The sequence below is a fragment of the Odocoileus virginianus genome, chromosome 11 (genome assembly GCF_023699985.2).
Source record: "Odocoileus virginianus isolate 20LAN1187 ecotype Illinois chromosome 11, Ovbor_1.2, whole genome shotgun sequence".
In the NCBI taxonomy this organism is placed as follows: Eukaryota; Metazoa; Chordata; class Mammalia; order Artiodactyla; family Cervidae; genus Odocoileus; species Odocoileus virginianus.
This window is the reverse complement of record NC_069684.1, coordinates 40489407-40517306: the sequence shown is the minus strand read 5'-3', so window position 1 is coordinate 40517306 and position 27900 is coordinate 40489407. Positions and strand designations below refer to the sequence as shown.

Genomic DNA, 27900 nt, shown 5'->3' with positions numbered 1-27900 from the left:
TCTCCTATGCCTACCACACTCAACCCTTCTCTTCCAAGTTTTCTCTTCCCAGGGCTCTATGTCATGAAAAATACAAGTAAACAGGAATTTTTACTTTAAGAAAAATAACTCCTCCCCTTTCCCAATTTTTACATCAAAAGACATTGTTAAAAGCCATTCTTTTCTATGTTTAGAGAACTGTAACTTCTCTGGGGAAAGAAGGTAGTTGATTAAGAGTAAGGTCCCTTAGCGCCAAACATTCCAAGTAAGTATAAGTGATTTGTTATGGTGGGTTTTTATGTAGAAGACTTGAATTCTTGTTCCAGTTCTTATACTTGTAAACTCTGAGACCCTGAAGAAGTAATTTCTAGACTTCTTGGAATGACAACCATTTCATTTGCAATTGAGAGCATTAGATAGATGATTTATAAGGTCCTTACTGCTCTGGGGTTCACTGGCTCTGCTATTTTCGGCATCTTGAATAACCAGATTCTTCTGGCTATTATCTGGTTATTATCTAGATTTATTATCTTACTATAGCAAAAGTGGTAAAAAAAAAAAAAGAGAGAGAAAGAATAAACTTTTATTTTTTAGCATAAACTCTTAATGTGTATCTATGTCTTCTTGAGTGTTAAGATGAGGCTCGTGACATACATACCTCAGCTGATTATTTCTAGTGAAAAAAAATTAAGCATTTAGGGATATCTTCTGAAGAAGTTCTCTCCAGATCTTCCTACAGGCAACAATGGTGAAGAGAGTGGCCATCATTGGAGCTGGCGTCAGTGGCTTGGCCTCCATATGGTGTTGTCTGGAAGAGGGGCTGGAGCCCACCTGCTTTGAAAGGAGCAATGGAGTTGGAGGTCTATGGGAATTCTCAGTGAGTAAGACAATAGAAGGTGATGGGTTTACACTGCAAATCAAATGTGAACAGTTCTTTCAGACTTGATCACAAATGCTTCAGATGCTCTGGAAAATCAAATCTCTCTCCCATCCTACTCAAGTCCTATCACTTAAATGACCTATCATTTAAACTACCTCATAAGAGGACTTCTCCAGCTCATTAAATGTTGCCACCTACATGGCAGAGCCCAAATCTCTAGGCCTTTAAGTGGTAAAATGGTCAGTAGTTGACAGAAAAACTATACTACTGCCTCCCTATGTAACTGAAAGATCCTATGCCTACTGCTATTAAATCCTGAAAACATGGGCATGGGGGTAGGGGACGTGTGAAAAAGAAAAACGAGACTGGGGTCAGAAGTCCTGAGTTCCAGTATCAACTCTGATTTTTTAAGCAGACAGACTTCAGGAAAGTCACTTTTTTTCTTTCCACCCTTCAAATGCTCCTTAGTCAAATGCAGAAGTTGAAAATTAAGTTCCTTCTAACCTACCTCCCAATTATAGCAGGATATGATTTTTTAATTAATTCATGTCTATTAGGCACAGAAGTTATTATAAATGTTGATTGTGTATGGTGTATACATGGGTATTAAATACTCTTGTCAGGCCATGTCCAGAGAGAAAAATAATTATCTCTGCCATTCGGTTCATTGCTAGAAAAAAAATATAATCAGGAAATAGTCATTATAAACCCAATTCTTAAATTTCAAAAACCAGCTTTGGGAAACTTCCAGATTTTCTGTCCTGAACTTCCCAGCCATTAGGATTAGATATAGATGATACTTATTTGGCTTGAAAATATTCTAGCCACATCATTTATCTTGTAACCTCAGTCTGTCCTGGTCTCTGTATTGCCCAACCTGCAACAATAGGTTGCTCTGGGGTCCTATAACTCTGAAAATATTGCATGAAATACAGAGCATCAATTTGTATTTTCCACTAGGAAATAATCAAAGATTTTTTTTAATGAATTCAAAAATTTTAATTTACATTTTATCAGGGAGACATGACCAGCTTAATCTAAACCATGAAATGGTTGTTTATTGACTTATTAGAAGTAATTAAATGCTGCTTGAGCATCTATTTTGACAGAGTGTTGTACTAAGTCCTGGGATGACAAATATGTGTCATAACCACTTTACATAAATGGTTTCTACTTCATTTGGTGTAGTAAGCCTTAAAATAGGTCCACAATCCTGTAACAGAAAAACTCATTTAATAGCAAAACCTGTCCTGAAGTCATATAGTCAGGAAACAGGATTGAACTGATATGAGGCTATGTATATAGTCTTTCTCCAACTCCATGTTTTTCTGTAGTAATTTTATTACATTTGACAATAAGGTGTTGCACCAGATCTCACTAGGGATACTAAGGAAAAACTTCAAAAATCTACAAATTCCAAAATGTTAATATATCTGGTCCTAAGAGTTCAAACAAAAGATTATATAACTTTACAACAAGATAGCCCTTGGTGAGTGTTAGTTAAATAAACAAGTGCCTTGAGATTTATATGAGGCTGGACTCCTAAAATACTAACAAGTCAAGAGAAATTTCCTACAGGGATAACACTTACTGAGACTTGAAAGATGTTCTCAGATGAGAAAAGTAAAGAACCATCATGTGACACAGCTCCAGAGAGCGGGACAAAAGTACAGACACCAAGAGTGTGCCAGCATCAGGTGGGAAAGGCTTCTAGGTAGCAGTGACCAGCAATCCATGAAAGGTGCAGAGAAGGCAATGAACATGGTGTATACATGGATCTGTAAGTTAACCAGTGCAGCCAGATGAGAAAATTTATATTAGGAAACATTAGATGATAGATCAATATGATTCAAAGTCAGTCCCTGGGTTATCCACAAGAGGGAAAGATATCTTTTTCATAAAGTCGTTGTGTATAAGCAGAATTATTCTCAAAAGCCCTGTGGGAGTATAAACATATACAAATATTCTAAACTTTAGCCCTCTCCACACACCCCACTTCTTCCTTCTTTTCTAAGAAAAGTTGCTCGGTATGCAGTATTATCAGAGAGGAATTTTTGAAAAGTGTGCTACATTAAGCTTTTATCTTGCAAGTTCTGCCATGTAGAAGGTATTCTGGAAGAGAGAAACCTGAGAATTCTGAACTTTTCTCTGTGTGCTTTTGCTGTAAAATAAAAACTAAATGGGATTTAAAAACTAGCAGGCTGAATGTAAGCATGTCTTAAATTTTATAGACTCTAATATAGGACCTCATGACCTCAAAAGATTTTGTTGTGGCTGTAATAAAAGGTTGCTCAACAAGCCACATACAATAGGTCATTTGGATTGCAAAGGGAAAAGTATTGAATCAGAACTATCTGAAATTTTGTTTCACTCATTCATTCCTTTATTCATTCAGCAAATACATATTTGCAGGCATAGCTGCAGACCATTATACAGAGCGAAGTAAGCCAGAAAGATAAAGACCATTACAGTATACTAACACATATATATGGACTTTAGAAAGATGGTAATGATAATCCTATATGCAAAACAGAAAAAGAGACTCAGATGTATAGAACAGACTTGTGGACTCTGGGAGAAGGCGAGGGTGGGATGTTTCAAGAGAACAGCATTGAAACATGTATATTATCTAGGGTGAAACAGATCACCAGCCCAGGTTGGATGCATAAGACAAGTGCTCGGGCCTGGTGCACTGGGGAGACCCAGAGGGATCGGGTGGAGAGGGAGGTGGGAGGGGGGACTGGGATGGGGAATACATGTAAATCCATGGCTAATCCATTTCAATGTATGACAAAAACTACTGTAATGATGTAAAGTAATTAGCCTCCAACTAATAAAAATAAATGGAAAAAATAATAAAAAATTTTAAAAAAAATTAAAAAAAAAAGAGGTACAGCAGGCATGCAATAGTCTAAAAATGGAGAGAAAAGAAGTCTTAGAGTAATCATAATACAAATGAATAAACAGAATATGATTAGGGTAGTAAAGACAATTAGAACTTGGTGAAAGCAGAGATGACTTCCAATGGGTGGAAAGAAGATAAGGAAAGGCATGAGAAGGGGACAACTTTTGAGCTGGACCTTGAAGGTATATCTAAGCAAGCAAAAATGGGACTGATAAAATGGGAATGTGAAAGAAGGTCAAGGCAGACTGCTAAAATGCATGCACAATAGTTTTGAATTCGCCTCTGACCTTGCCCTCAAGTTACTTATGTTCTAGTAGGAATAATAAGAGATTATACAATTACAACCCAAGACAGACAATTCTAACATGCTCCATAGCATGACATCTTGTCCTAGACATCCAGTTCTAGGACAAGATCTCCCAGCCAGTGGGGAGCATCTGAGCTTAATTTCTTCCCTACTGGCTCAAACTACCCCACATATTTAAATAGTGAAAATGTGAACTCTCTGGAGCTACTCTCTGTTGTTACATAATATTTTTGTTTTCCACTGTTTGCAGAACAGTCTTTTAGGGAAAATTCCAAAGAGCTGTAGGGCATGTACTCTTCTCTTCTTTGTTATGATTGGCTGGAGTCCAGTGGTGAAAGAGTCCAGCAATTCATTAATGATGGAAATAATTCATGGTCTTACCACCTCTGTTTCTCAGAGCAAAATCATACATTTTTTAAACCAGTCTCCAACCCACAGCTCAGCCCTCCCTTTAGTGGGCAGCTTAGAAAACTCCTTCTCACAAACATTAACACAAGTTACTGGCTATGGGTGAATAGTAATAGACCCAAACATGAGAACCCACCAAGCCAAAGCCTTAACTCTTTCTCTGACCTTAGCAGAAATTTCCAAGTGAGGTTTAAAAAGTTAAAATCTCTGGGCTTAGTTATCATGAGAAATGCAGTAACCACGAGTAGAGGAAGTTTATTTTTGTCACTTGAGGGGAAACAGTGAAGACCCAGCAGCCCCTCAGAGACACAGTTCTCTCATACGGGGTTGTTGGACTGGAGGGAGTTAGCTGTCTTGAATCCAGGAGCAATATAATATTCCATCCTTTTCCTTCCTTTCATGAGAATTCCTTCAAGATTTGGGGAAAGATGGGTTGCCAACTTCTAGATGTACTTTCAAGGCAGCACATTGTGTGAACTTTTATCCTGTTCTTCAGGGAGGAAATGTTTGTTTTGAACTTAGCCTTCCACTGCTCCTCAAAAGAGGCCACTTTTCAATTACATGTTGGTTTTACTGTAAGAGGCCAAGATTTAACACAAGTTCTAAGGCTTCTTGTTTCTTTTGTTTCTTTGGTGAGGAGTGAATGGCACTAGTTGGTGAGTTCAGGAACTCCTCAAGCACAGAATTCATTTACACTACAGAAGTGGTCCTCAGACGTGGTCCCTGGACCAACAGCATCAGCAGCACAGGGATCTTGTCAGAAACACACATTCTCGGGCCTCACCCCAGACACACTGAGCCAGAAATTCAGAGGTGGGACCCAGGAAGTGACAGTCTAAGGAGCCCTTCAGGAAATGACTTATTTAGAGGGTTCTATGGCTAGTGAAGAGAAGAGTTCACCGAATTCCATACAGCCAATCAAACAGGCTAAAAGCCACAGCTTCCATTGGACTATTTAGTTATGTTCTTGAAAATGAGTATGAGATCAGACCCAGTGCTGTGACTGCGGGGAAAAAAGAGCTAAAGTGGAGCTAATCAGAGCAAAAGGACCAAGACCAAAGATTCACCAGCTCTGGGCCAGGTGTTGTTGAAGGCTCTCCTTTCCATGTCTTACAGACAACGGTCAATTTTTTTCATTTTTTTTTTTTAACATATAGAAAAGATTTCAATCAACTGAGCATTGAATAGTCACTGAGGGGAATGCCATTCTTGGTTTCCTTTTTAAGCCTTATTATTATTCTTCAGTTTGGTCACTCAGTCGTGTCCAACTCTTTGCAACCCCATGAACTGCAGCACGCCAGGCTTCCCTGCCTGTCACCAACTCCCGGAGCTTACTCAAACTCATGTCCATCGAGCCAGTGATGCCATCCAACCATCTATTCTTCTGTCATCTTATTCTCCTTAGGACCATTCAGAAGAAGGCAGAGCCAGCATCTACAAGTCTGTGTTCACTAACTCTTCCAAAGAGATGATGTGCTTTCCAGACTTCCCATATCCTGACGATTACCCCAACTACATGCACCAAAGCAAGGTCCAGGAATACATAAAGACATTTGCTCAAAAGAAGAAACTTTTAAGATATATACAGTTTGAGGTAAGGACCTTGTAACTTGTGCTGTTGACATCAATATGTTTAAGGATTAGAGGAGAAGTAGAGATACAGGACATTATCTTAGAAAACAGAGTCAAAGGTTTGGACACCTCACCAATCAAACGTTGGTTCAGATTATAAAGTACTCATAAATTGTTTTTATTTCCCCTTAAAACGTGTTCTCCAAAGAATCTAAGAGCTTTTAAAACATCATAGAAAGTGGTGTAGGCAGCTGTACCAGTCTAATGAGTTTTCCACCCTCACACATTTATGTTTCAGAAACAACCCCAAAGTCTCTTCACACTTAGACTTCTGTAGGTCCAATGCCCAAGGAGTTGTGATTCTAATAGATGTGGCATTTGTTAGAGACTCTGCCTTTAAGAAGAAAGTAACAATGTAAAAGAATAATTTAATTGCCCTCATTCTTCACACACTTAGTTCCTTAGATTAGAAGCCTTAGGAGTTATGGCATAGCAGCATTGTCTCCGTAATTATAAGTAATACTTCACATTTGTTTAGAACTCAACTTCAATCCATTAGATATGTGCAGAGCACATATATATAGTGGGGAAAATAAGAAGCAAATCATAAATTGAAACTTTACTTAATATTTTATTTATTTATCTTATTATATTTTAAATAATTTTACTTATACCAAGCTCCGGGAGTTGGTGATGGACAGGGATGCCTGGTGTGCTGCAGTCCGTGGGGTCGCAAAGAGTCAGACACGACTGAGTGACTGAACTGAACTGATATCAACACAATAGTCATACAATGGAAGTGACTAATATTTCCAAAGGATAGTGTCCTTATATTGCAAAACAGAGATCAAGGATTGAAGCCTGAGATAATCCCATATTATTGGAGTAGATAGAAGAGGAAGCCAGAGAGGAAGAAGCCATGAATGTCAATGTAGAGTGACAGCAAGCAAATGACATGGCACCTTTCATAAGAATGCTCTGTGTAATGTATCCCAAATCTACTAACGAGATGTCAAAAAATAAATATATCCCAGTGAGTAATTATTCTTGTGAAATTTGAAGATTCACTGTGACTTCCTATTTTAATGCCTTTTCATATTATTCTCAATGACCATGAAAACACACAACAATTATTTTCTCCACAGAAATACTGCAAGGAACAAAAAACAAACTAAAAAACTTCATAAAACTGTAAATAGAAGCAATTTATTTCTGGTTTTCTTTAAGACCCTGGTTACTAGTATAAAGAAATGTCCCAACTTCTTGGTCACTGGCCAATGGGAAATTGTTTCAGAAAAGGATGAGAAACAGGAATCTACTATTTTCGATGCTGTAATGATCTGTTCAGGACACCATGTATACCCCAATCTACCAACGGATTCTTTTCCTGGTAAGTTTGGAAAATATATAAGAATCTTATACACAAACTTCAAGGAATAGGATAGAGTTTTCCACAGATTGTACATAATGCTCATTCTTAGGGTTCCAAATATTTTTTTAAAAAATTAAGTCTGATGATATGTCAAATATACTTATCATTGGCCTCATCCTAAAAGAATCAAGGACTTGCAGATCAGAGATTAGATGAATACACAGATCCATTGAGAAGAAACTTGGGTCTTAAAATGTCATCAATATCCACATTTTGCAAATTAACTTTAAAAATCACAGTGAGTGTGTGAGTGTGTATGTGTGTGAGTGTGTAGTGATACATTTCATTACTCTGCAGAAATGGCAAATAGCAAATAAATACATAAGCAACCTCCCTTCCTTTTTCCTTTCTTCTTCCTTCCTCCCTCTTCCCTCCTCCTTTCTTCCCCCCTCCTTCCCTCCTATCTTCCTCCCCTCCTTCCTTCTTTCTTTGAAACAGGAATGCATCCCCTCAAAAATATTAGAGCTCATATGTCAGAGGCTGATGTTCATGAAAGAGAAAGTCAAAGTCGCTCAGTCGTGTCCGACTCTTTGCAACCCCATGGATTATAAAATCCATGGAATTCTCCAAGCTAGAATACTGGAGTGGATAGCCTTTCCCTTCTCCAGGGGATCTTCCTAACCCAGGGATCAAACCCAGGTCTCCCGCACTGCAGGTGGATTCTTTACCAGCTGAGCCACAATGAAAGCCCATGTTGTTCATAAACCAAGGTAATTAAAAGTGTAGAGATTAAGGGAGAATAGAAGATTGACATCAGTAATGCTAAGAGGCAGCATATTTGGGGGTTCTGAATGTATAATACCTGGGCTCAACGCCTTATTCTACTAGAAACTTACCATGTAACCCTAGACAACTCACTAAACTTATTTGTCTCAATTTCCTTTTCTTTTAAAGTAGAGATAATACTAATACCTACCATTCAGAGATGTTATCAGGATTAAATGAACTAAGACAAGTAAACCCTCAATAAATACTATGATTATTAGCAAATATAAATTCAAATTCCTTAAGTTTTTTGTGATGTCTTCAAAAGTAATTAGTTAGGTATTTAGTGTCAAAAATCTCCAAAAGGATAAGTACATTTCAATTAGGGAAATTTTTAAGATTAAAATTGCTAATAGGAGAATCAAACATTTAAAAAATAGTTGGGGGGAGAGAAAATCATTTCTTCTGGAAGTAAACTCAAACCACTCCCCATGTTCCATTTAGGCCTCGACCGATTTCAAGGCCACTTCCTCCACAGCCGGGACTATAAGGGCCCAGAAGTGTACAAGGGGAAGAGGGTCCTCGTGATTGGCCTCGGAAACTCAGGATGTGACATTGCTGTTGAGCTCAGTCGTCTGGTTACACAGGTATGAGATCTAAAAGGTCTGGGGAAACAAACTTAGGATGGCTATGCTAAAACAGCAGTATCCCAAGCACTGAGGATGGCACTGACCATGTCATACCACAACAGATCCACCTGCTGTACATGCCAATCAAATCAAGGACTTGAGACACTCTCGCTGTGAAGCAATGCTATGTGTCCCATGTTAATAAGGAAGTATAGTCTGATGAAACCAGAGTTAAGTGTATGAATTTTTGGTTTTAATTTTATGTTCTAATCACGTCCAAGCAAACTGGTTGCTGGTCAAGCTCTGCCTTTATTTATTTAACAGTACTTCTTATCACCTACCATGCAACAGTACTATGCTTACCACTCTGGAAGAAACAAAATTTAGGTCTTACTATTGTTTACCTATTCAACAGCCAACACATAACAGGCTGCTTTTATGTGTCAGCACTAGCATGAAGCTAGAAATAAACACAGAAGTAAGTCAAACTACTTCTTTACTTCAAGGAGGAATAGATAGGTAGAGGTAGGATGACAGGTACATGATCATCATGAAAGGAAGCAATGAGACTTTAGCTGTGGCTGTGGCAGCACCATGACTAGATAACCGAACTTTGCGTGGATGAATTGTCAAAGAAGTTTTCCCAGAGGACTCCATGCTGAGTCATGAAAGTGAAAGTGAAGTCGCTCAGTCGTGTCCGACTCTTAGCGACCCCATGGACTGCAGCCTAGCAGGCTCCTCTGTCCATGGGATTTTCCAGGCAAGAGTACTGGAGTGGGTATACATAACCAATAAACCCAAAAGAACTTAACATATTTCTAATACAAGATTAAACTTGTCACAGCTGAATAGAGAGCTCTCTTACTCCCAGGTGTCAGGTAGTCATTCTTGTAACACCTATGCACTTGATCTCTGGGGTGGAGAGAGGGTAGTTCTCCCTCTAAATACCTAGTTTCAATTATGGACTATTCATCTTTACCTACCTCTTTAAAAGTGTTCCTATGGTAAAGCGTTCTACCTACAGTGCGGGAGACCTGGGTTCGATCCCCGGCTCAGGAAGATCTCCTGGAGAAGGGAATGGCAACCCACTCCGGTGTTATTGCCCACCCCCACCCCCCAAGAAAAGGGGCTCAACGGGACATTTTCTGGAGAAGGAAATGGCAATCCACTCCAGTACTCTTGCCTGGAAAATCCCACGGATGGAGGAGCCTGGGAGGCTCCAGTCCATGGGGTCGCAGAGTCGTACACAACTGAGCAACCTCACTTTCACTTTCACCTGGATATTAAGGGAAATGTATGGAGATATCCATAGATATGTACTAACATAATTCAAAGGAAATAGGTGCTCAATAAATAAATTTTAAATGGATATTTAAAAATACCTAAGGATTATTCAGTCAGATTCCCTTGGGTTATCACAAAAGTGATAAAATAGATAAGCAGTCGGGCTTGTCTTGGGCTAACGCAGCTGCCCAAGGTCCTGGAGTGTGTGTGTAGCAAGGACTGGAAAAGGAGACCAGGCACAGAGAATAGAATTAAATCCTTGGCATTTCCTCAGGCTAATTTCAGCCAACAACTTAGCTGCATTTCCCCTACTTAGCCAAGCAACTACCACCAACCACTACCATTGACTGATCTTTACTAAACCAACCATTTTAGTCTTAAGAGTCTGCAAAGAGGATCCTGCTGTGATTTATGTCGGAGAGTGTTTTGCCTATGTTCTCCTCTAGGAGTTTTATAGTTTCTGGTCTTACATTTAGATCTTTAATCCATTTTGAGTTTATTTTTGTTATGGTGTTAGAAAGTGTTCTAGTTTCATCCTTTTACAAGTGGTTGACCAGTTTTCCCAGCACCATTTGTTAAAGAGGTTGTCTTTTTCCATTGTATATCCTTGCCTCCTTTGTTGAAGATAAGGTGACCATAGGTTCGTGGATTTATCTCTGGGCTTTCTATTCTGTTCCATTGATCTATATTTCTGTCTTTGTGCCAGTACCATACTGTCTTGATGACTGTGGCTTTGTAGTAGAGTCTGAAGTCAGGCAGGTTGATTCCACCAGTTCCATTCTTCTTTCTCAAGATTACTTTGGCTATTCGAGGTTTTTTGTATTTCCACACAAATTGTGAAATTATTTGTTCTAGTTCTGTGAAAAATACCATTGGTAGCTTGATAGGGATTGCATTGAATCTAAAGATTGCTTTGGGTAGTATAGCCATTTTGACAATATTGATTCTTCCAATCCATGAACACGGTATGTTTCTCCATCTGTTTGTGTCCTCTTTGATTTCTTTCATCAGTGTTTTATAGTTTTCTATGTATAGGTCTTTTGTTTCTTTAGGTAGATATACTCCTAAGTATGTTATTCTTTTTGTTGCAATGGTGAATGGTATTGTTTCCTTAATTTCTCTTTCTGTTTTCTCATTGTTAGTGTATAGGAATGCAAGGGATTTCTGTGTGTTAATTTTATATCCTGCAACTTTACTGTATTTGTTGATTAGCTCTAGTAATTTTCTGGTAGAGTCTTTAGGGTTTTCTATGTAGAGGATCATGTCATCTGCAAACAGAGAGAGTTTCACTTCTTCTTTTCCTATCTGGATTCCTTTTACTTCTTTTTCTTCCCTGATTGCTGTGGCCAACACTCCCAAAACTATGTTGAATAGTATTGGTGAGAGTGGGCACCCTTGTCTTGTTCCTGATTTCAGGGGAAATGCTTTCAATTTTTCACCATTGAGGGTGATGCTTGCTGTGGGTTTGTCATATATAGCTTTTATTATGTTTAGGTATGTTCCTTCTATTCCTGCTTAAGAATACTGGAGTGGGCTGCCATTTCCTTCTTTAGTGGATCTTCCCAACTCAGGGATTGAATGTATGTCTCTTGAGTCTCCTGAGTTGGTAGGTGGATTCTTTACCACTGTGCCATCTAGAAAGTCCCTGCATAATGAAGTCTTCATAAAAATTTCCTCACTGAAGGGGTTTGGAAAACTTCTAGGTTAGTGAACATGTCCAAGTGCAAGGAAGGTGGTATAAGTGGGGAGGGTGTGACTGTTCCGAGCCCCTCTGCCATCCCTGCCCTATGCCTTTCTTTCATCTGTGTTACTGAATTGTATCCTTTTATCACAAACCAATAATCTAGTAAATGGATTGTTTTCCTGAATTCTCTGAGCTCTTCTAGCAAATGATTGAACTTGAGGATGCTGATTTACGGCTGGTTGATCAGAAGTACAGGTGATAACCTGGTGGGATCATGATTGGTGCCTGAAGTGGGTGGAGGTGGTGAGGCAGTCTTGTGGAAATGAGCCCTTAACCTGTGGGGTATGAACTAACTCTGAGTAGTTATTGTCAGAACTGATTAACTCATAGGACAGTCAGTGCATGACCATCAAGAACTGGATAATTTGCTTGTTGTGGAAAACCCACACATTTGATGTCAGAAGTGTTCTATGGGTAGATTAGTAGAAAATATTAGTTTTCTCTCACAGAGTGGTTTTTTTCTCTTTAATATGTAAATAATTTTTTTCCATTTGTTTAAAAAAAAAAAAAAGAGTCTGCAAAGATGACTGTGGCTTTGTAGTATAGTCTGAAGTCAGGCAGGTTGATTCCACCAGTTCCATTCTTCTTTCTCAAGATTACTTTGGCTATTCGAGGTTTTTTGTATTTCCACACAAATTGTGAAATTATTCGTTCTAGTTCTGTGAAAAATACCGTTGGTAGCTTGATAGGGATTGCATTGAATCTATAGATTGCTTTGGGTAGTATAGCCATTTTGACAATATTGATTCTTCCAATCCATGAACACAGTATGTTTCTCCATCTGTTTGTGTCCTCTTTGATTTCTTTCATCAGTGTTTTATAGTTTTCTATGTATAGGTCTTTTTTTTCTTTAGGTAGACATACTCCTAAGTATTTTATTCTTTTTGTTGCAATGGTGAATGGTATTGTTTCCTTAATTTCTCTTTCTGTTTTCTCATTGTTAGTGTATAGGAATGGAAGGGATTTCTGTGTGTTAATTTTATATCCTGCAACTTCACTATATTCGTTGACTAGCGCTAGTAATTTTCTGGTAGAGTCTTATTAGGATTTTCTATGTAGAGGATCATGTCATCTGCAAACAGCGAGAGTTTCACTTCTTCTTTTCCTATCTGGGTTCCTTTTACTTCTTTTTCTGCTCTGATTGCTGTGGCCAAAACTTCCAAAACTATGTTGAATAGTAGTTGTGAGAATGGGCACCATATGACCCAGCAATCCCACTTCTGGGCATACCCACCAAGGAAACCAGATCTGAAAGAGACACATGCACCCCAATGTTCATCGCAGCACTGTTTATAATAGCCAGGACATGGAAGCAACCTAGATGTCCATCAGCAGACAAATGGATAAGGAAGCTGTGGTATATATACACCATGGAATATTACTCGGCCATTAAAAAGAATTCATTTGAATCAGTTCTAATGAGATGGATGAAACTGGAGCCCATTATACAGAGTGAAGTAAGCCAGAAAGATAAAGAACATTACAGCATACTAACACATATATATGGAATTTAGAAAGATGGTAATGATAACCCTATATGCAAACTAGAAAAAGAGACACAGATGTACAGAACAGACTTTTGGACTCTGTGGGAGAAGGCGAGGGTGGGATGTTTCGAGAGAACAGCATCAAAACATGTGTATTATCTATAGTGAAACAGATCAGCAGCCCAGGTTGGATGCATGAGACAAGTGCTCGGGCCTGGTGCACTGGGAAGACCCAGAGGGATCGGGTGGAGAGGGAGGTGGGAGGGGGGATCAGGATGGGGAATACTTGTAAATCCATGGCTGGTTCATGTCAATGTATGACAAAACCCACCACAATATTGTAAAGTAATTTAGCCTCCAACAAATAAAAATTAATGAAAAAAAAAAAAAAAAAAGAGTCTGCAAAGACTATACTTGTCACAGTTTAATAATGCATGCGTGCTAGGTCACTTCAGTCATGCATGACTCTGTGACCATACAGACTGTAGCCCACCAAGCTCCTCTATTCATGGGATTCTCCAGGCAGGAATACTAGAGTGGTTTGTCATGCCCTCCTCCAGGGGATCCTCCCCACCGGGTGATCTAACCCACTTCTCCTGTGGCTACTGCACTGCTGGCAGATTTTTTTTTACCACTGAGCCACCAGAGAACAGAGAACTCTCATATTCCAAGGCATCAGATAGTCATTCTTTCAACACCTATGCACTTGCCCTCTGGGGTGGAGCGAGAGAGGGTAGTTCTGCCTCTAACTAGCTTCTATCATGGACTACTCATCTTGACCTACCTCTTTAAAAGTTTTCCTACCTGGATAACTTACAGAGATGTCCATAGAATTGTGTTGTATCTGCTTAATTCTTACAGAGCAATATTGAAATCTGTTACCTTCCCTACCAGGTCATTATCAGCACCAGAAGTGGTTCCTGGGTCATGAGTCGGGTTTGGGATGACGGCTATCCTTGGGACATGCTGTATGTGACCCGCTTTGCATCCTTTCTCCGGAATGCCCTTCCTTCATTTGTCTCTGACTGGTTATATGTCAAGAAGATGAACACGTGGTTTAAACATGAAAACTATGGCCTGATGCCTTTAAACAGGTACTACAAGTAATACATATCTTATTATTCAAAAAAGTGAACACTGGATTAAGTTGAATTCTTTGCAAGTCTTTCTTTAGTTATCTCATTAAGCCTGGTGAAATTAAATTAAGGACGGCATAGGTGACATAGTATAATCAGAGACCATGAATTGGGATGAAAATCTTATTGAAATTAGTCTAGTGGTAAAAGTAGTAAGAAAGAATACAAAGTGGGGATGGATCTTGTAGCTAGATCACCCTAACATGCAAGATTCATTTATGGTTGCCACAAGCCATAGCACAGAATTTTGAGGGCTGAGACATCTCATAAATGATTTTCTTGAGGAATATTTTGTCCATGCTTATAGATGAATACAGATAACAATAGCAAGATGTACTCCTCAAGACTATTGTGGTACTCAGTGAAATTTAAAATATAAGAATTACTTTGTGAACTATAAAGCTTTACAAATATCAGTTCATATTAGTGTCTTCTAATGGGCATATAAGGAGCAATTAACAAAGTAAGTGTTAATCAACATGTCTCAGCAAGTAGATAGTCTCAAAATGAATGTGCATGCCTCCATGGAAGGGTTGGGCAGGACGGTGAGGAGGTGTGGAGCATGTAAGGCAGGGAGAGACACAGAACTGATGTAACCTGGCAAATTAATGATTCATTTATTTATTTCTCCATAAAGACAGACTACAACACCTACTAATTAAAAAGGTATCTAGGTAGATGTAGATGAATCAGCATATCCGAAAAAAAGAACATTTAAGTGGGTAAGAAAAAAAAAAAAGAATTCCTTAGAAATTTCATCTTTGGCCCATGAAAAGCAGAAGCTTTTCATTGTGATTAGAAAGACAGGCTTAAAGTGAGAGCAAATTGTTAACTGTAGTAATAAATACAAGGCTTAGTAGCAAATTCTCACTCTGTAGCACTTATTTACTTTGTCTGGCAGAATGCTATATCCCTCTTGAGAAAAATGTTGATTTCATGCATTTAAAATTATTTTTTTAATGTAATAGAAGTTTCGGGGTTTGTACTGGTAAAGATTTTTGTCTTGTAATAGTAACTGCAAACCATATTTTGGCTTTATCCTTCAGACAATAAAAACATAGATTTTGAAATCCATTCATCCAGGAAGGGCTCCAATTACCAAAAGGTGTTGATGATACCTTCTTACTCCTTCTTTGGTAGGAAGGGTAACAGGGGAGAAAAACAGGTTTGGCTGTGACGTACTTATTGCCACCCATAGGCTTAAAGAAGAGATTGCAGAATTAAAGAGGTAGAGAACAGTGTGGAATATTAAAAAAAAAAAAAATGCTAAGATTTATAAAGTTTCTTAGTCTTTGAGATAGTTAGAGGAAATTCCAGAATCCTTGAAGGAAACTTAAGTCAAAATGAAGAATGTCATCAAAAAAAGCTCATTCCTAGAATTTTGGTAACTGAAGTGCAGTATCAACGTTGTACTTTTTTTCACAACTACAGTTAATGAAAGGAAACCAAACAGAATTAAAACATCTCACCACAGTAGATCTGATTTCCTCATGCAAGATGAGAGCTTATTTATAATAATAGTTCACTTAGAATAATGATGCTTGCACGTGTCAGGCACTGTTTTAAGTGCTTTACAGTTAACTGTTCATTTGACTCTCACAACAATTTGACAAGGTAGCTTCTGTACTATTTTCCATATAACACAAAATACAAATACAGATAAATAGCAGCTAGTAAAAGGAAGAGTTAGGTTATGAAGTTGGGCCACCTGGCTCCACAATCAGCACTCTTAACAACTTTATTATGACTAGGAATTAGTTTTATCATCATCTATTTGGTGAGTCTTCAAATAGTTTAAGTTACCCACAAGAGAATATTCAAGTTTCAAGATGCCAAAAGAAGTAGCTCAGACAGATATTCTTTATTTTTTAAGTATAGTTGATTTACAGTGTTTCAGGTGTAGTGAAGTGATTGTTCAAGCTGGTTTTAGAAAAGGCAGAGGAACAAGAGATCAAATTGCCAACATCCGCTGGATCATCCAAAAAGCAAGAGAGTTCCAGAAAAACATCTACTTCTGCTTTATTGACTATGCCAAAGCCTTTGACTGTGTGGATCACAATAAACTGTGGAAAATTCTGAAAGAGATGGGAATACCAGACCACCTGACCTGCCTCTTGAGAAACCTGTATACAGGTCAGGAAGCAACAGTTAGAACTGGACATGGAACAACAGACTGGTTCCAAATAGGAAAAGGAGTACGTCCAGGCTGTATATTGTCACCCTGTTTATTTAACTTATATGCAGAGTACATCACGAGAAACGCTGAGCTGGAGGAAGCATAAGCTGGAATCAAGAATGCCGGGAGAAATATCAATAACCTCAGATATGCAGATGACACCATCCTTATGGCAGAAAGTGAAGAAGAAGTAAAGAGCCTCTTGATGAAAGTGAAAGAGTACAGTGAAAAAGTTGGCTTAAAGCTCAACATTCAGAAAACTAAGATCATGGCATCTGGTCCCATCACTTCATGGCAGATAGATGGGGAAACAGTGGAAACAGTGGCTGACTTTATTTTGGGGGGCTCCAAAATCACTGCAGATGGTGATTGCAGCCATGAAATTAAAAGACACTTACTCCTTGGAAGGAAAGTTATGACCAACCTAGACAGCATATTAAAAAGCAGAGACATCACTTTGTCAACAAAGGTCCATCTAGTCAAGGCTATGCTTTTTCCAGTGGTCATGTATGGATGTGCGAGTTGGACCATAAAGAAAGCTGAGCACCAAATAATTGATGCTTTTCAACTGTGGTGTTGGAGAAGACTCTTGAGAGTCCCTTGGACTGCAAGGAGATCCAACCAGTCCATCCTGAAGATCAGTCCTGGGTGTTCATTGGAAGGAATGATTTTGAAGCTGAAACTCCAATACTTTGGCCACCTGACGCAAAGAGCTGACTCATTTGAAAAGACCCTGATGCTGAGAAAGATTGAAGGCAGGAGGAGAAGGGGATGACAGAGGATGAGATGGTTGGATGGCATCATCGATTCAATGGACGTGGGTTTGGGTGGATTCCGGGAATTGGTGATGGACAGGGCGGCCTGGCGTGCTGTGGTTCATGAAGTCTCAGAGTCGGACACGACTGAGCAACTGAACTGAACTGAACTGAACTGAACCGAAGTGATTGCTATACATATGTATTCTTTTTTCAGATTCTCTTCTGCTATAGATTATTATAAGGTGTTGAATATAGTTCTCTGTACTTCGCAGGTCTTTGCTGTTTACCTATTTTGTACATAAAAAAAGGTAAAGTGGAAGTTTCTCAGTCATGTTCAACTTTCTGCGACCCCGCAGTCTGTAGCATGCCAGGCTCCTCTGTTCATGGAATTCTCCAAACAAGAATACTGGAGTGGGTTGCCAGGCCCTCCTCCAAAGGATCTTTCCGACTCAGGGATCAAACCTGGGTCTCCTGCTTTGCAGGCAGATACTACAGATCTGAAGCACTAAGGAAGGCTATTTGATACATAGTGATTGTGTATCTGTTAAACAGTTTCCCAATTTATCCATTCCTCGTGTCCCCTTCAGTAACCATAAGTATGCTTTCTCTGTCTGTGAGTTTATATCAGCTTTGTAAAATGTTCATTTGTACCATTTTTAAAGATTCCACATGTAAGTGATGTCATATGATATTTATCTTATTTCACTTAATATGATAATCTCTAGGTCCATCCATGTTATTGCAAATAGCATTATTTCATTCTTTTTTATGGCCAAGTAATATTCGTGTGTGTGTGTGTGTGTGTGTGTGTGTGTGTGTGTGTGTACGTACCACATCTATTTTATCCATTCATCTGTCAGTGGACGTTGAGATTGCGTCCATCTCTTGGCTATTGTAAACAGTGCTACAGTGAATATTGAGGTGCATGTAACTTTTAGAATTAGTGTTTTTATCTTGTCCAGATATATGCCCAGGAGTGGAACTGCTGAATCATATGGCAATGCTACTTTTAGTTTTTGAAGGAAAATCCATACTGTTCTCCACAGTGGCTGCACCAATTTACATTCACACGAACAGCACAGGAGGGTTCTCTTTTCTCCAGACCCTCTCCAGCATTTAATATTTGCAGACACTTTAATTGAAGTATAGCTTATCTACAATGCTTTGGGTATACAAAATGATTCAGTTAAATGTATATATTCACTCAGTTCAGTCGCTCAGTCATGTCCAACTCTTTGCGACCCCATGGACTGTAGCATGCCAGGCTTCCCTGTCCATCACCAACTGCCAGAGCTTTCTCAAACTCATGTCCGTTGAATCGGTGATGCCATCCAACCATCTCACCTTCTGTTGTCCCCTTCTCCTGCCTTCAATCTGCCCAGCATCAGGGTCCTTTCCAATGAGTCACTTCTTTGCATCTGGTGGCCAAAGTATTGGAGTTTCAGCTTCAGCATCAGGCCTTCCAATGAATATTCAGGACTGATTTCCTTTAGGATTGACTTGTTTGATCTCCTTGCAGTCCAAGGGACTAGCAAGTCTTCTCTAGCACCACGGTTCAAAAGCATCAATTCTTCAGTGCTCAACCTTCTTTAGAGTCCAACTCTCACATCCATACATGACTACTGGAAAAACCATAGTTTTGACTAGACCCACCTTTGTCAGTAAAATAATGTCTCTGCTTTTCAATATGCTGTCTAGATTGGTCATAACTTTCTTCCAAGGAGCAAGGGTCATTTAATTTCAAGGCTGAAGTCACCATCTGCAGGGATTTTGGAGCCCAAGAAAATAAAGTCTGTCACCGTTTCCACTGTTTCCCCATCTATTTGCCATGAAGTGATGGGAACAGATGTCATGATCTTAGTTTTCTGAATGTTGAGCTTTAAGCTAACTTTTCACTCTCCTCTTTCACTTTCATCAAGAGGCTCTTTAGTTTCTCTTCACTTTCTGCTATAAGAGTGGTGTCATTTTTATATCTGAGGTTATTGATATTTCTCCCGGCAATCTTGATTCCAGCTTGTGCTTCAATCAGCCTGGCATCTCACATGATGTACTCTGCATATAAGTTAAATAAGCAGGGTGACAATATACAGCCTTGACGTACTCCTTTCCCAATTTGGAAACAGTCTGTTGTTCCATGTTCGGTTCTAACTGTTGCTTATTGACCTGCATACAGATTTCTCAGGAGGCAGGTAAGGTGGTCTGGTATTCCCATCTCTTGAAAATTTTTCCAGTTTGTTGTGATCTACATGGTCAAAGGCTTTGGTGTAATCAGTAAAGCAGAAGTAGATGTTTTCCTGAAATTCTCTTGCCTTTTCTATAATACAGTGGATCTTGGCAATTTGATCTCTAGTTCCTCTGTCTTATCTAAATCCCACTTGAATATCTGGGCGTTCTCAGTTCGCATACTGTTGAAGCATGGATTGGAGAATTTTCAGGATTGCTTTGCTAGCATGTGAGATGAGTGTGATTGTACAGTAGTTTTAACATTTTTTGGCATTGCCCTTCTTTGGAATTGGAATGAAAACTGACCTATTCCAGTCCTGTGGCCACTGCTGAGTTTTCCAATTTGCTGACATATTGAGTGCAGCACTTTCACAGCATCATCTTCTAGGATTTGAAATAGCTTGACTGGAATTCCATCACCTCCACTAGCTTTTTTTGTAGTGATGCTTCCTAAGGCCCATCTGACTTCACATTCCAAGATGTCTGACTCTAGGTGAGTGATCACACCATCATGGTTATCTGGGTCATGAGGATATTTTTTTGTATAGTTCTGTGTATTTTTTCCACCTCTTCTTAATATCTTATGCTTCTGTTAGGTCCATACCATTTCTGTCCTTTAGACAGAAGCTGAAGTTGAATGGTTTAATGAAGACCTACAAGACCTTCTAGAACTAACACCCAAAAAAAGATGTCCTTTTTTGCCTTGAAATGAGTATATCATGAGAGACACTGCACTGGAGGAAGCACAAGCTGGAATCAAGATTGCTGGGAGAAATATCAATAACCTCAGATATGCAGATGACACTACCCTTATGGCAGAAAGTGAAGGAGAACTAAAGAACCTCTTGATGAAAGTGAAAGAGAGTGAAAAGGCTGGCTTAAAACTTAACATTCTGAAAACTAAAATCATGGAATCTGGTCCCATCACTTCATGGCAAATAGATGGGGAAACAATGGAAATAGTGACAGACTTTATGTTGGGGGGCTCCAAAATCACTGCAGATGGTGGCTGCAGCCTTGAAATTAAAATACCCTTACTCCTTGGGAGAAAAGTTATGACCAACCTAGACAGCATATTAAAAAGCAGAGACATTACTTTGCCAACAAAGGTCCATCCAGTCAAATCTATGGTTTTTACAGTGGTCATGTATGGATGTGAGAGTTGGACTGTAAAGAAAGCTGCAATGTTGTAAAGTAATTAGCCTCCAACTAATAAAAATAAATGGAAAAAAAATTCAAAAAAAAAAAAAAAAAGAAAGAAAGCTGACCACTGAAGAATAGATGCTTTTGAATTGTGGCGTTGGAGAAGACTCTTGAGAGTCCCTTAGACTGCAAGGAGATCCAACCAATCCATCCTAAAGGAAATCAGTCCTGAATGTTCATTGGAAGGACTGATTCTGAAGCTGAAACTCCAATACTTTGGCCACCTGATGTGAAGAACAGACTCATCTGAAAAGACCCGGATGCTGGGAAAGATTGAAGGCAGGAGGAGAAGGGGACAACAGAGGATGAGATGGTTGAATGGCATCATCAACTCAATGGACATGAGTTTGAGTAAACTCTGGGAGTTGGTGATGGACAGGGAGGCCTGGCATGCTACAGTCCATGGGGTTGCAAAGAGTTGGGCACAACTGAGCAACTGAACTGAACAGAGATCATTCTGTCATTTTTGAGATTGCACCCAAGTACTGCATTTCAGTCTTTTTTTTACTATGAGGACTACTCCGTTTCTTCTAAGGGCTGGAGGACATACAGATATATTCAGCAAAAATATATTCTTTTTCAGATTCTTTTCTATTACAGGTTATTAAAAGATACTGAGTACATTCCCTTGTGCTTATTTTATATAGTAGTATGTATCTGAAATCCACAATTATTATTTGTAGACTTTTTGATGATTCTCATTCTAACTCGTGTGAGTTGGTACATCATTGTAATTTATTATTTCTCTAATAATTAGCAATGTTAAACATCTTTTCATGTGCCTGTTGGCCATCTGTATGTCCAACACATGTTCTTAAGGATTATTAATATCAACAGGAAAGAACTTTCCCAAAAGAAGATAGTTTAGTTGCCCTCTATGTCTTCATGCTGATGTTCAACTGCTTAAATTTTGTTTCAGTGCTATGGACTATTGCAGGTATTTCTTGGAAATGAGGTACTTTATAGCATGGGCCTCTTTCTCTTGTTTCTCCACAGCACCTTAAGGAAAGAGCCTGTGTTCAATGATGAGCTCCCCTCCCGCATCCTATGTGGCACTGTATCCATCAAGCCCACTGTGAAGGAGTTTACAGAGACTTCAGCCGTGTTTGAGGATGGGACAGTGTTTGAGGCCATTGACTATGTCATATTTGCAACAGGCTATGGTTATGCCTACCCCTTCCTTGATGACTCCATCATCAAAAGCAGAAATAATGATGTCACCTTGTTCAAAGGCATCTTTCCCCCATTCTTGGAGAAGCCAACCTTGGCTGTGATTGGCCTTGTCCAGTCCCTTGGGGCTACCATCCCCACGGCTGACCTACAGGCCCGCTGGGTTGTTAAAGTATTTGCAAGTAAGTGGGCCCTTCTGTCTTTCATTCATTTAGTCAACAAATATTTACTAAGCATATACTGCATGCCAAGCTCTGTGATAGGTACTAGGGATATAGAGGGAATAAGACATACATGAGCCTTGACCTCACAGAGCTTAAAACAGGGTAAGTGGAATGCTACAACAGGAAAAGGTTTAGGGTGTTGTGGTGAGGATAACTGGGTTGTGAGTTAGTCTCTAAACATAACATGAGAGAAATAAAAATAACATGTTTTCTCTAAAAACAGCATGGGAAAAGGTATAAAGGTAAGAGACAACATGGAGTATGTGAGGAATGAGAAGCATTTTGGTGTAACGAAATATAAAGCTGAGGTAGAGAGTAGCAAGAAAGAAAGGAAGGAAGGAACCAGAGCATGGAGAGCCTTACAAGCTATGTCAGAGAGCTTAAACTTCTCATAGCGGGATTGATAGGACTTTGAAAGCCTATAAAAGCAAGAGAAGGACAGCAGTTGGTCACCGCAATGTCAAGTTACACTGCAAAGATTGAAAGGGCCCTGGTGGATGTCAGGGCATGCTGGAGACATTATTGGTGTGAACTCTGTCAAAATAGCAGTGTCAGGCCACTCCTATACTCTGTTGATAATCTCCCCCTTCCTCCATCTGGATCCCGTGGGCTTCAGGGGCAACAAGTATGTTTGTGTGGGCAAATTAAGAATATGAGGGTTACATGGAGAAAAGCAATGTCTCAAATATTGATTTAATTTACTCCAGAAAACTAAAATCATGGCATCTGGTCCCATCACTTCATGGCAAATAGATGGGAAAGGTCCATCTTGTTAAGGCTATGGTTTTTCCAGTAGTCATGTATGGATGTAAGAATAGAACTATAAAGAAAGCTGAGTGCCAAAGAATTGATGCTTTTGAATTGTGGTGTTGGAGAGTCCCTTGGACTGCAAGGAGATCCAACCAGTCCATCTTAAAGGAGATCAGTCCTGAGTGTTCATTGGAAGGACTGATATTAAAGGTGAAACTCCCATACCTTGGCCACCTGATGCAAAGAGGTGACTCATTTGAAAAGACCCTGATGCTGGAAAGATTGAAGACAGGGGGAAAAGGGGGCAACAGAGAATGAGATGGTTGGATGGCACCACTGACCCCATGGAGATGAGTTTGAGTAAACTCTGGGAGTTGGTGATGGACAGGGAGGCCTGGCGTGCTGTGGTTCATGGAATCGCAAAGAGTCAGACACGACTGAGCTACTGAACTGAACTGAATCATATTGATCACCACTGTTATTGAGAGTGTGCTTTTATTCAAGGATTCAAGAACCTTGGCAGTATAGTTGTACCTTACCTAACATACTGTTCATAGAAATTTACACTATAGGTAATAAAGAAAAAGTTACAATCATAGAGCATATGTGTATGTTTTCTTAACATGTTGTGGATAAGTAAATTTCTATTTCAAAGGGACCATGAAGGATCACTACTTTCAAAAACCCACCATGAAATCTTTTGTAAATGATTCTATTGTCTTTTTCTCTTGAAAGGCACAACAGTCTTATGGTAAGATCAGACACAGTTTATATATCCAAAAAATTTAAATAAAACTAAGGGCATCATTTATTCATTCAACAAATATTCACTGAACACCTGTTATGTGCCAAGCTCTGTCTTGGCACTTAAGATACATCGAGCAAAATGACCAGAATTCTGGTCCCTTACTTTCTAATAAGGGGCACAGGAAATATCTGACCACAGGGTACCAACAGGCTGAGGTGAGATACTAACAGTGATTGGGGAGTATTCATGAGAATGTCATAATATCCCCTGCCATTATTACAGAGGCAAATGAGCTACAGTTAGCAATTGGAAGAGGCCTCCATTAATGTGAAATGTGTAAAAAAACTAAAAATTTTCTGTCATCACTTAAAATATCCTCCTTGGCTACAGGCTGATGTTGGAAAATCCAGATTTCCTTCCATTGTCCCAATTGAACTGCCATGGACCTTAGACTGAATTATTTTACCAGACTATCTCTTGAGATAATTCTTAGTAAGAGGATGCAGAAAGAAATATGAAGACACTGATAAGCTATTATATGCATGAGGCATGTTGAGGATTAGGCCCTCCATAATGTCATCAGAAGTATAAGACTGAGTCACTTGAAGCTACAAACTTCTCCACTGTCACTATCTTATGGAAGGCCAGCTTTGCAATTCCCAGAGCAAATTCATTGGCTTCTCAAATCTTTGTTTTTGTGAACTGTTATTCTGCTAAACACACTAAAAATAGTTCCTCTTGATACAAAATCTTTTAGGGATATAGTTCATAAACACTGAATGAAATTCATCATATATAATTGTGTATTTCTGATTTCTTTTTCTTTTTCAATGTCTCTGACTTCATTTATTTTTTAGATTCATGTACCTTGCCAACTACAAATGAAATGATGGATGACATTGAGGAGAAAATGGGGAAGAAACTCAAATGGTAAGAGATAGTACTTGCTAATGAACAAATCTTAAAATTTGCCTTTATAAGTTGGAAAACATTAATATATTCTATAAACTTGTCATTAGTCAGTTCACATTTTTTAAACACTTGCTATAATCAAGCAGTATTATATGGGCAAATAATAATCATTATATTTCTTCTCTATAACTCTAGCACACAAGTTCTCAAACAGGGGTGATTTTGCCCCCCAGGGGACATTTGGCAAAATCTGGAGACATTTCTGGTCATTGCAAGTGAAGAGGGCATGCTACTTGTATCTAATGGGTAGAAACTGGGGATGCAGAGGACAGCCCACTTAAACAAAGAATTATCCATCTCAAAGTGTCAATAGTGCTGAGGTTGAAAAATGACTAACTGTTTTCCCAAGAGTTTCTTTCCCACCAGCCACATGTCTATCAGCAAATTAGCTAACTGGAAAGTGAGCAGTGGCAATGCTGTAGAAACCAAATAACCAAGTAGAAACCAAGAAAACCAAATCAGTATTAAGCAGAGTTCACCTGCCATAATATTTTCTACTAAGAGAATAGTCACTTCTGATTCATCCAATCATGAGTTTTCAAGTAACCATAAATGGGATTTGTAGGAAGTTAAGTGACTCAATATCAGATGTATAAATGTGCTCTTTTTTGTGTTAATCACTCCTATAAAAGTCAGTCCTTTTAAAATTAAACATTAAAATCTATTAAAAATAATTAGATAATGGATCACATGTAGATGAATAAGTGACCATATAGGAAGTATTTCTACTTTAAAGTCTCTAACATATCATTCATTAAAGGCCCAAGAAAATCATTGACTAAGGGTCTAAAGAAGAGAAGATATGGGTATACTCAGACTCAACAAAACCTTCCCTGTTTCATACAGAAAGCCATCACAATATTGTAATTATCCTCCAATTAAAATTAATAAAATAAATAAATAAAACTAATAAATAATTTTTTAAAAATTAAAAGATCAGCAAAGAAAAAAACCTCCCCTGTACCTCCTCCAGTTCACAGGAAAGCTCTGTGAAATGAGCACTCCTATGTGCTAACAGTTCATGCAGCTTACTCTGTTTACTACCCTTTATGACTGAAGCCAATAAGAATAAAGAAGAGGGGAAAGAGAGGCCTCAATGTCAATCCTATTCTTAAGAATTTCTAAAAGCAAATGAGATCACATTCCAACTAAATGTATGAAACAATTTATAAATTGCAGCAAATATTAAAACTATTCATAAACCCAATTTAAAACACATCAATATAAACATCTAACTCTGGAGAAGATCTTAAGCAAGTGTCATAGAAAGAATAATCATGTATCAAAGACTAAGTTAATCAGTCACCTTGAGACCCTAGGGTCAGTTCACTCTCAGCTTCATGGCTAGAGGGAAAAACCCAAAATGACATCATACTTGAATAGAGGTTAGAAAGGAGAGGAAAAAACAAAACCAGGTCATTTAAGTCAAAGAACATATGATGCATTCTATGTTGTGAGAAAAGAGAGGAGTCAGGGGTATTACTGGAGGTGTTGACTAAAATGCTACTTTTCTGAAAGTAAAAAAATGAAATTTGTGCCTCTGTTTACAACTGTGGCACTCACTCCAATGTATTCTTTTGTTTCCTCAGGTTTGGCCAGAGCCAGACTCTGCAGACAGATTACATCACATACATGGATGAACTGGGCTCCTTCATAGGGGCCAAACCTAACATACCATGGCTCTTCCTGACTGATCCCCAGCTGGCCCTGGAGGTGTACTTTGGTCCTTGTAGTCCATACCAGTTCCGACTGATGGGACCAGGGAAGTGGGATGGGGCCAGAAATGCCATTCTGACCCAATGGGACAGGACATTAAAGCCAACCAGGACAAGAGCTGTCAGTGAAGCTAAAAGACCCCAACCCTTTCACAATTTGCTTAAAATTCTTTTATTCCCAGTGCTTCTTCTGGCTGTTTTACTTGCATTTTATTGATAAGAAATTTATTTGGGTCTCAGAATTCAGCCTAGAAGTTCAATTACAGATATGTACATACATATATTAAATTTTATAGCTGCTGTTTCCCTTCCTGCAGAAGTAAGAATAAATCCTAGCCCATCTGACTAAAGTCTAAATAAAATGGAAAATAGTATCTCTCTTTATGATGAGAATCTATACTTTAAATAGATTTTCACATACTGAATTGGCAAGTTTGGAGATGCTGAAGATAAAGAAAAAGATGGGCGGGTATACAGAAGTGAGCCCAGATTTGTTGGCTGAATAAAGTTTAATAAGCTTTTTAAAGTGTGTTTGGTAATGGGGAGAATTTACATCACAAAAAATGTTGAGTCTTATAACCCATGACACTGTATATCTCTCCATTTTAGATCTTTAATTTCTCCCTCTTGTAGTTTTTAGCATTGTGCCCATTTTATGTCATGTTTATCCTGAGTATTAAGCATTTTTAATATTATAGTTTAATTTTTTAAATTTTTTATTGTTTATTGCTAATATATAGAAATGCACTCATTTGTTCTAGGAACTTTACGTAGATCCTATATACTCTACATAAACAATCATGTTGTCTAAAAATAAAGATATTTTACTTCTCTCATTTAAAATTAAATGTATTTTATTTCTTTTTCTGCATTATTGCACTGACTAGAAACTCCAGTATTTTGGATAAAAGTGGGGAGATCAGACATCCTTGCCTTATTCTTGATCTTAGGAATAAAACATTCAGTCTTTTACCATTAAACATGATCTAGCTATAGATTTTTCATAAATGTCCTTCATTAAATTGAAGAACATTCCTTTTGTTCCTAGTTTTCTGAAAATTTTCATCAAGAATGAATTTTGTCTTTTTCAACTGCTTTTTTCTGCATCTATTGAGATGGTCTCTTTTTTGTTTGTTTTAGTTTATAAACATGGTGTTTATAAATATGGTGAATTCCACTGTCTGTTAAACCAATCTTGCATTCCTGAAATAAAACCCAACTTGTTCATGATAATATTATCCATTTTATATGCAGTAGGATTATATTTGTCAATATCTGATAAGAATTTTTATACTTTTGTCTGTTAGGGATATTAATCTGTCTTTAATTTTCTATAATATTTCTGCCTGGTTTTGGTATCCATGTAATGATGGACTCATAGAACAAGTTGAAGAATATTCTGTCCTCTTTGTCTGGCAGAGTTGTATATAATTGGCATTACTGTTTTCTTAAATGTTTAATGGAATTTACCAATGAAGCCATCTTTAATCTGA

General features: G+C 38.4%; 1 protein-coding gene across 3 annotated transcripts; it reads left to right on the top strand.

Moving 5' to 3' along the window:
• The first annotated feature begins 718 nt into the window (after positions 1 to 718).
• LOC110133074 (putative dimethylaniline monooxygenase [N-oxide-forming] 6) lies at positions 719 to 27071 on the top strand. 3 transcript variants are annotated; one of them, XM_070473766.1, is made up of 8 exons: positions 719 to 856; positions 5885 to 6073; positions 7279 to 7441; positions 8693 to 8835; positions 14227 to 14426; positions 21825 to 22180; positions 24578 to 24650; positions 26282 to 27071. In XM_070473766.1, the coding sequence occupies exons 1-8, from the start codon at positions 725 to 727 to the stop codon at positions 26622 to 26624; spliced, it is 1599 nt and encodes a 532-aa protein (XP_070329867.1). In that variant the 5' UTR covers positions 719 to 724; the 3' UTR covers positions 26625 to 27071. The 3 variants fall into 3 exon arrangements, with proteins under 3 accessions (XP_070329867.1, XP_070329865.1, XP_070329866.1); XM_070473764.1 differs by having other exon boundaries at positions 722 to 856; positions 14227 to 14435; positions 21834 to 22180; XM_070473765.1 differs by lacking the exon at positions 5885 to 6073 and having other exon boundaries at positions 722 to 856.
• The last annotated feature ends 829 nt before the right edge of the window (positions 27072 to 27900 follow it).

Bases quoted from the DNA above. Each gene is read 5' to 3' on its own strand.
- LOC110133074 (XM_070473766.1), top strand. From the start codon at position 725: ATGGTGAAGAGAGTGGCCATCATTGGAGCTGGCGTCAGTGGCTTGGCC. The intron at 6,074-7,278 runs GTAAGGACCTTG...GTTTTCTTTAAG, and splicing joins TAAGATATATACAGTTTGAG to ACCCTGGTTACTAGTATAAA. The intron at 24,651-26,281 runs GTAAGAGATAGT...TTGTTTCCTCAG, and splicing joins ATGGGGAAGAAACTCAAATG to GTTTGGCCAGAGCCAGACTC.